This window comes from Oryza brachyantha, chromosome 3, assembly GCF_000231095.2.
Source record: "Oryza brachyantha chromosome 3, ObraRS2, whole genome shotgun sequence".
NCBI classification, from domain to species: Eukaryota; Viridiplantae; Streptophyta; class Magnoliopsida; order Poales; family Poaceae; genus Oryza; species Oryza brachyantha.
In genome coordinates, this window is record NC_023165.2 from 8,677,718 (window position 1) to 8,686,744 (window position 9,027).

The following is a 9,027-nucleotide window of genomic DNA, read 5'->3' on the forward strand; positions in this document are numbered from 1 at the left end:
TACTGTGGAGAGAAGCATAATCCTGACGAGAGAATCACGACAGAGAAACTAAATTTTCTTCCTCTAGCAATTGCAGAGAGGAGCTTGTCATCTCTCCCGTAGTTTGGGATCCTCTATTTCCGGTGTTGGCAGAAAATGCAAGCTTAACATGAACCGTCCGATGGTGGGCGAGATTCAGGTACGACAGAAGCATGGTGTTCTGGTGAGGCTTAGCTCAATACTCAAGTTGCATGCGATTCAATTCAATCGGCACGAGGAGTAACCAGATGGTCGGTTGGATTTGGATCTATGTCTAAATGGGACAGTTTATTGAGCTGGTCCCTCCAGTGCTCCTGGACTCAATTATAAGTTTATACCCAAATTATGTCAGTGCTCGTTGACTTCAGCGATGCTGGCTGAGCTTCACTCATCGACCATAAGTGTTCAGAACCCATCATAGCGTGCTCAATGTGACTCTAGGTTCTTGAAGTTTTCTTTATTATCTTGACAAGCTGGAGATCAGACCGGGGTCATCCTGATATATAAGAGGGGTTTGTTTCGCTTTTTCAGCGAAAAAGCCAAACGAAATATTTACAAATAAAAAATAATTTGTAAATAAAATTTTTATATATACGTTTTTAGCAATTTAAAAGTAAATGATAGAAAATGAATTACGATGAAAAACCCCTAAAATCAATTTCAGATTAGAGGATGAAAATTTAAGTTTTGGCTTATAAGTATAAGCGAAAAAACAAGGGTGTAAGAGTAAAGTATTGTTGTTTGTGTGATTCCTATAGAGGATCAAACTATGTAGCATATGCTTATTTGGACCGAAGATTGGATCAGGATAGTGGTTCGGCTGTACTTCCCTCAGAATCAAGTCAGTGTACTGTATAGCACTCAATAAAGTGAGGCAACAAGTTTGGACTAATTTGCATGGTTGGTTGCAATCAGAGGGAAAAACAGAAGGGATGCGCGCAATCGTTTCCTCTATAATTAATGGCACACTTTGTCCTCCAAAAAATGGTAACTGTATGCTAGTAAGAGCATAAGAGGATTGGTTAGCATAGGTATAACCAAACAGCCCAGGCACTACACTGATCAGTGATCATGAGAGAGCTCAAGAAGAATGGAACATCTGAATATTCAACTGATTGCATCCAGGTATTGAGCAACCTGGAGAAGGAAAATGGACTATGCATGGTATTATATGTATAACCTGGAGAGCTCATTGTTTTCACAGGTAATCTGCATCTGTCAGAAAACTATATGTAAATGATTTTTTTATCGTCCTTAGAAAGGTACCTTAAGTAAAAAAAATTTAGTATAATTTTTTAAGTATCTGAAGGTACAATATATCTTTTTTTTAAGTTCACCGAGGGAGAGGGTCTCCAGCTGAATTAGTCAAAATAAACCAAAAAAACGTCTATGGTATCTTAACGTACCATTTTTTTTAAGGATGGTAAATAAGCTCGTATGTACCACCTGTAGGCCCTGTAGGCGTCTATGGAACAAGAGTGTTACCCATGGAACAGGGCATTTCTCCCGATGAACAACACAATAGAGTGGAAAGCTCCTGAGTCACGAGGAGGTGCCCCGACCACACCTCAGATGATGCGCATGAGTTACAGCAAACTACAGAAGAGCTGGGTCCAAGATGCTTCAGTTTCTTCTGATTTCTCGGATCCATGTCTCCACGTATTGTTCTCACCTTAGACAGAAGAATCATTTTTACAGAAATTGATCAACGAATGAATATGGCAATGATATTTGTGAAGAAAAAAATAAACAAATCCACCCTAACATGCACATCATTTGAGATCTGGCAGTTGAAAGAAAATGACAGTAGACAGTGATATGATATCAATTCGTATGCGTACTAACGAAGACGGGTTGCCGTGACCAGATTGGGAACAAATTAAGGCATGTTTAGATCCTTCGAAATAATAAAAATTTTATCATTTTAGAGCATTTTTTTAAAAATGGATCAAAACACTAGGGTAAAAAAAACAACTTTGTATTTAGCATTCTGTAGTCTAGAGTAGCAAATTTCGCCAAAAAGCGTATAGGGACGCGGACCACCTCTCACTTTTACCAAAAAATGATAACTTTTGCATGCCTCTAAACACCAACTTGCAAAAATACAATGCCAAAACTTTTGTCATTTACCATTTACTATTCTAAATGGATCTAAACAGGCCCTGAGCACCCACACAAAGCACTGTGTAAAAACTTAAACGTGTTATTACTCTACAGGAACAGGACAACCGACTCTGAAAGACGCACAGGCTCTCACTATTTGGTGACCTGAATTCCTCCGCTGTATATTCATTTGCTCATTTGCGGCTTGAAACCTTGGACCTACCAAATCAACCTTCTGAGCATGACTAACATCACTTCTTCAACCATGCTTTTCCATAGACAGACCAATCTCCCCAGCACTATCGATCCGAACAAATTCGACATCATGCATTTTTTTTTCCTCCCTCCTGCCGCAAACACCATCTGAAATTCGAAATTTTCCAGGTACCGTATCGTTGTCCGATTCATTCCGTCATTAATGTGTTCAAAACGCAAAGCCGAGCACCGTAGTATCTGCATGGTGGTGATACATCCAAAATTCAGAGTCATCATCTCCGAGAATGCGAAAGGTGCGGTGGCGTAGCCGCCCCCGCCGCCGGGTGGGGCACCCTGCTCAGTCCACGGCTCAACGCCCCGCCATATTGTTTGTTTGCTTCCCCATCTCGCACTCTTCCGAGACAGCCACGGCCTACCCACTCCCATCGCATAAACAGAAACGAGTACTGGCGACCATACGAGTATACGCCAATATACCTCTGAATCACGATAAGAAAACAAAATGAGGATATAGTAGTAGGCATATAAAACAAGCAGCAAACAAATGAATACTAATAGAATTTACAGACACGCACGTTGCTGGTGTTGTTACATGTGTACAACAGCTTAACCTCCAAACCCCCCATGGAAGCCTTGCAGCCTTGCATGTTACTCATTTGATTTGACCCACCCCTCAGTACCCTCCCTCTCTCTCTCTCTCTCTACAAATGAAGGGAATGGGATTCAATTAACCCTGCTGCTACAACAGAGGGAGTTTAGAAGTGTTGGTGGAGGGGAAGAGATCTTGCAACCATAAAAGAAGAAAGCAGGCTAACCAAACCAAACATACCAAAGGGAAGCAAAGAAAAGGCAAACATCCAGCAAAAGTCACCAAACTTGTAAAGGGATCGACACATATATAGGAGAGCGAGGCGGCCTGGCGAGAAGGACAGCCAGGGCAGGGAGCACCTAGCCTACAGAGAGCTAGCAAGGGAAGAGCTGAGGAAGAAGCTCCATTAATCCATTCCATATAGAGAGGAGGAGGAGGAGGAAGAAGAGAGGGGGAAGCAAAGCAAGAAGCTTTTTTTTTTACTTCCTAAGTTTGCAAGCCACCGGAAAAAGTCCGGGGCTTGGTGGTGGTAAGTTTCTTTAAAGCGCCGGAGCGGGGAGGTCTCCTGCGGCTCCGGAGATGCAGCAGCGGCGCAAGTCGGTGTTCGCCTCGGCGCCGTTCGCGATGAAGCAAGCGGCGCTGGGGGCAGGCGTGGCGGCGCGCAAGAACGGCGCGCCGCTGTCGCTGGCGGCGGTGGTGTTCGCGCTCTTCGTGTTCGCGACGTTCCTCTACAACGAGGACATCAAGTCCATCGCCGACTTCCCCTTCGGCGCCGGCGCGCTCCGCGCCAAGTCGCCCGACCTCCACGTCCTCCAGGAGTCTGTGGGCGCCGGGCACCTCGCCGTTAGCAGCCCCGCCAAGCGCGGCGAGGAGGTCATCGTCCGGGTCCTCGATGCGCCTGGCTCCATGGCGCTGGCGGCCAACGCCGGTAGCAGCAGTAACAGCACGATGGAGGTGGCCAAGACCAATGCCAACGCCAACGCGGACGCCGGTGGCAAGGTGGACGAGGGGCAGGAGAAGGACAGGGACGTGACGCTCCCGAGCGTCAAGGAAGGCGGCGCCGATGAGGCGAGGCGGCGAGAAGACGAGGAGGCCGCGGAGAAGGAGGCCTCCGCGAAGGCCGCCGCTGCGACGGCGGCGCTGAGGACGGTGGTAAACGTGCCGGACACCTGCGACCTGTACCACGGCAACTGGGTGTACGACGAGGTGAACGCACCGGTGTACAAGGAGGCGCAGTGCGAGTTCCTGACGGAGCAGGTCACCTGCATGCGCAACGGCCGCCGCGACGACTCCTACCAGAAGTGGCGATGGCAGCCGACCGACTGCGACATGCCCCGGTACGTCCTATCCCTGACCGTTTCACGCCATTTCTTGCCCAATTCCGGGCCGTTTCGCGCGATTTGTGGGGGAGATTTCACGCCATTTCCGAGTGGGCGGCACATTCCGATGCGCATTGGCTGGCGCCGGCGATCATCGTTGGTCTCAGGATGCTGGTTTTTACCCTTTTTTCAGCATCGATGACCTCGAAACGCTAAAGTCAGCAGTACCCGTAGGAATACTTAGGTCAAATTAAGACGAGCATTTCACTGTGTCAGAAAAATTAAATTCTAGAACGTTCGAGATTTTTGAAACGGAACCGAGAGTAGTACCATGCGGCCATGCCACACCACTCTTGTAGTGAGCTGTGACGTCGTACTGTACTGCACATCCGCGTTACCCCTGCTGGATTAAGCTAAGCTTAATTTAGTCATTAAGCATCTGGCTGCTGCTTAAGCAGCCAATACTTAAACCTAACGGGCACGCCAAATTATTCTCTTTTCCAACCGAGAAACAGCTGCACGCAGAGATACAGTCACACCCGCATAGAGTTGGTGTCTGGGTGACGCGAGTAGAATATACTACTGTCTCGGCAGAGTCTGATAGCTAGTGGCAGATATATTTGGCGATCCAACGCAGCAGCTTGATAACGCAGGAAAAGTCTAAAGAAAGCGGCTGATGCGGGTGGGGGGAAAAAAAACTGCAGGTTCGACGCGCGGCTGCTGCTGGAGCGTCTGCGCAACAAGCGGCTGATGTTCGTGGGGGATTCGCTGAACCGCAACCAGTGGGAGTCGATGGTGTGCCTGGTCCAGTCCGTCATCCCCAAGGGCCAGAAGACGCTCACCAAGTTCGTCAACGGCGGCAACAGCAACATCTTCTACGCACACGTACGTAACACGACCAAGACGTGGCGCCAATGTGATGTGGTGTGATGTGTATCCGGTCTCTCAACGCTGCTGGTGTATGGGCGTGCAGGAGTACAACGCGACGGTGGAGTTCTACTGGGCGCCGTTCCTGGTGGAGTCGAACTCGGACAACCCGCAGGTGCACAGCGTCCCGGACCGCGTCATCCAGTGGCACTCCATCGCCAAGCACGCGCACAACTGGCTCGGCGTCGACTACCTCATCTTCAACACCTACATCTGGTGGCTCAACACCCTCGACATGAAAGTCCTGTAAGTGATTCCCCTGGCAGCATATATGCATAAAAAGAAGTTGATTATGTGCTGATCTGGGCGAAAATATATGGGTATGTGGACGTGACAGGAAGGGGTCGTTCGACCAGGGGGCGACGGAGTACGTGGAGGTGGACCGGCCCGTGGCGTACAAGGAGGTGCTCAAGACGTGGGCGAAGTGGATCGACCGCAACATTGACCCCAACCGGACGACCGTCTTCTTCATGAGCATGTCTCCCAACCACATCACGTAAGCCGCCATTTATGCCTGCCTGCATTTGCATTTGCATTGCATTGCATTGCCCTCCCCATGATTTACTTCGCTGCAGAGTGCACACGTGCCCACGAGCAGCACGCAAGCGATACTAGTACAGAAGATAGTACTCCTACTGGCATAATCTTAGTACAGTTCATTCGATTGGGATTTATTTACCAATCAAGAAGGAGATTCGTAGATCAAAGACCTCCACCAAACGGCACGACGATAGTACATAGATAACTCCCTTCAAATTGGGTGTGGGGTGTAGCTTAGCAGCTGGGTTGCTTTTGCAAGGTGGAAACTGGTGACAGACTGACAGTGAGTATTACTAGTAGATCGTAACAAGCAACCACACTTGCTTTCTTGGACTAATAATAATCTAAAAATAAATTAATTAGGTAGTGAGAGCCTGAGAGCACTCGTGACCTTTCTGAGAAACATTAGTAGAAGCTACTACGTACCTCTTATATATACATTTAGCTAGCAGGATATCGGAGCACAAGAGCACATGGTATCCCATCATGGAGTACTCATCGGTAGCTGTCTCTCATCAAATGCCATCGTGGGGCACCGTACCTGCGTACAAGGCGTCACTATTCCTCCCCAAGACATAGTCCAAGCAACTACTCTCACTGGTTCCAGATGTCTATTTTGACGGTATCAACAGGGGCCAGAATAACTCCATATAGTATGCCTAAGCTTCTTTAGCCAATAGTATAATAAGCGTAGTTAATTGAGATGTCTTGCTAGCTAACGTAGGTGTAGAATCAACCGAGGTTTGGTGAACAGGGAATAATCCCAATTGAGTGTGAATTTGTGTAAAGCAAGCTCTAAATTAGTCAAGTGGATCGGGGATAGACAGTAGAGTTCATGTGGATTGCTGGAGATAGGAGGGTAACACTGACACGCTGATATTGGACCATAGAAAATCCCAGGCCCACCAGTGTGGGCTTGCATCTCGGTGTGGCCCTCCCGCTCTCCCCTAGTCGCTACCAAAGATGAAGCATACGATTCCAATTTCCCGAGCCCCATGTCACTTTCCTCGAGCCCTAACCCCACGAAGGAGATAGAAATGACATCAAGTTGAAGGTAGCAACAAAAGACGGTAGTAGAATACGGCTATCAATTAAGCCTAGCTGCTAATGATAGCGCTCCACAATGATGAACAGAACAGCCTTTGACATTGCATCTTTGAGGCTGCGAATATCACACAGTTCACGCGGAGAGATTCTTGCAGTACTCGACAAGCAAAAGTTAATCCGTTTTGGTCCCTGCGGAATCTCAAGGTAGCAGCATAATTTACACCTTCCGTGCAGTAATAATGGCACCAATAAGCGCCATCATCGTTATGTCATCATCAGCGTATGATCAGCACGGCGCAAGAATCTAGGGACGCGAACCTTTTTTAACTATCTACGTACGGATGGCTGTTTGAATCCAAGAATTTTCTTTTAAGTCACTTGTCATTAAAAGTAGTAAATATAGATTGATAACAAAATTAATTACATAAATAAATATTATTTTATTAGATAATTTTTTAAGTCTAATTAAGTCACGATTACAAATGTTCACTGTAGCATCACATTCGCTAATTATGGACTAATTAGACTTAATAGATTCGTCTCGCGAAATAGTCCAAAACATGAGGTGAGCTTTATTAATACTCTATATTTAATACTTTTAATTAGTATCCAAATATTTAATGTGACATGAATAGAAAAAAAAAGTCCTAATGAAAACAAACAGGCCCGAAGTACCGCTGCTCCAATTTGCGGGAGCAAACCGTATACTGCTGAAACATTAACCATAATACTGCAGCATCAGAATCATCTCCCCACATCACGTGGTGACGGATCGCATCTTGCACTGTGGCAGGCCGGAGGCGTGGGGCAACTACGGCGGGATCAAGTGCGCGATGGAGACGCTGCCGATCACGAACCGGACGACGTCGCTGGACGTGGGCACGGACTGGCGGCTGTACGCCGGCGCGCAGGAGGTGCTCCAGACGCTCCGCCGCGTCCCCGTGCACCTCGTCGACATCACGGCGCTGTCGGAGCTCCGCAAGGACGCGCACACGTCGGTGCACACCCTGCGCCAGGGGAAGCTGCTCACGCCGGAGCAGCAGGCCGACCCCAAGAAGTACGCCGACTGCATCCACTGGTGCCTCCCCGGACTCCCCGACACCTGGAACCAGTTCCTCTACGCCCGCATCGCCTCCGCCCCGTGGTCCGATCAGTAGCAGCAGTAGCGGCGAACGGGGCTGCAATAAGGCTAGCTCCAAGTGTTCTTCAGTCTCCAGGGAAAAAAAAGAGCAAACAGCACAGTTGACACGCCATGGATGCCCGCCGGCCTGCCACCTCTCTCTCTCTCTCTCTTCCTTCTTTTTCTTACTTTTTTTTCGGTTACCTTTTCTTTTTCACCATTTTTTTTCTTTCTCTGGGTTGCGTAAAGCTGTCTTGTGTTGTTTTAACCTGTGATTCTTTTGTTAAAAGAAATGGAGGGTTCAGGATGGTGAAGAATCTGTGGGTGGGGGGCGCTGTGTTGACTAGCTCATTCCTTCTCGTGCTGAGGACGAATGGATAGGAGAAAGCAAAAGGGGGTGAGATGTAAGGGGGAAAGAGAAAGAAGGGTTACATGTAAAGAATTTTTGTGTATTACACCATTCTGGTACATTGAAGCTCTAGAGAGGCATAAAGGCCACAAGGTGCATCTATTCTTCAATCATGATGACTCCTAAGTTTCTCTTTTGTTTATAGTTTATACACGAATGTTCAGAAAAAGATGTGCAAAGGAAATAAGGAATCACAGCACTCACTACTCTGAAGATAAATATAACAGGGGAATAAAAGATCTGAGCTCCGGAAGCGTGCATAGCTCCCCAATTATCTTTAGGCAAGCCGTAAGTAAAGCAACAGCATTCATCCAGTCCTAGCCCTTCCAACATGCAGGGTCGAATCACCCAAGATGATCCGATCCCAAGTTACCAACAGCATGACAAACGCGACAACCTAAATTCAATTTCACTCGGAAGAGAGCCCACATGAACGACAGAAAAAAAAAAAAAGAAGCACACGCTCTTTCCAGTCAGCTACGGGCTGAAACGTAACAAAGCGGGCATCTGATACTGATGCTGCTCTCGAGTGGAGGACAGGACCCCTCCATGCATTCCTGCGTCTGTGAATCTAGCGCTTGTCGCCTACCAGGTTACCAGTGATTCCAAGTACTACAAAAGCCTGAAGGGATGCAGGCTGCCGTTGTAGTGGCTGCCCCCTGCTCGGCCCCTTGGGGCCCAGCACTAAACTCCAGTCCGACGTTCCCTCCCTGCAGATCGGCACAGGCCGGGAGCCCAG

The 9,027-nt window shown here is 47.9% G+C and overlaps 1 protein-coding gene across 1 annotated transcript; it reads left to right on the forward strand.

Moving 5' to 3' along the window:
• Window positions 1-3,372: 3,372 nt before the first annotated feature.
• Window positions 3,373-8,398, forward strand: LOC102708040 (protein trichome birefringence-like 28). The gene is made up of 5 exons (XM_006649847.3): window positions 3,373-4,263; window positions 4,950-5,130; window positions 5,219-5,418; window positions 5,510-5,668; window positions 7,553-8,398. Exons 1-5 carry the CDS (start codon window positions 3,506-3,508, stop codon window positions 7,914-7,916), a joined length of 1,662 nt encoding a protein of 553 aa, XP_006649910.1. The 5' UTR covers window positions 3,373-3,505; the 3' UTR covers window positions 7,917-8,398.
• The last annotated feature ends 629 nt before the right edge of the window (window positions 8,399-9,027 follow it).

Coding starts and splice junctions, on each gene's coding strand:
- LOC102708040 (XM_006649847.3), top strand. CDS start 3,506: ATGCAGCAGCGGCGCAAGTCGGTGTTCGCCTCGGCGCCGTTCGCGATG. Junction 4,264..4,949: donor ACCGACTGCGACATGCCCCG/GTACGTCCTATC, acceptor AAAAAACTGCAG/GTTCGACGCGCGGCTGCTGC. Junction 5,419..5,509: donor ACCCTCGACATGAAAGTCCT/GTAAGTGATTCC, acceptor TGGACGTGACAG/GAAGGGGTCGTTCGACCAGG.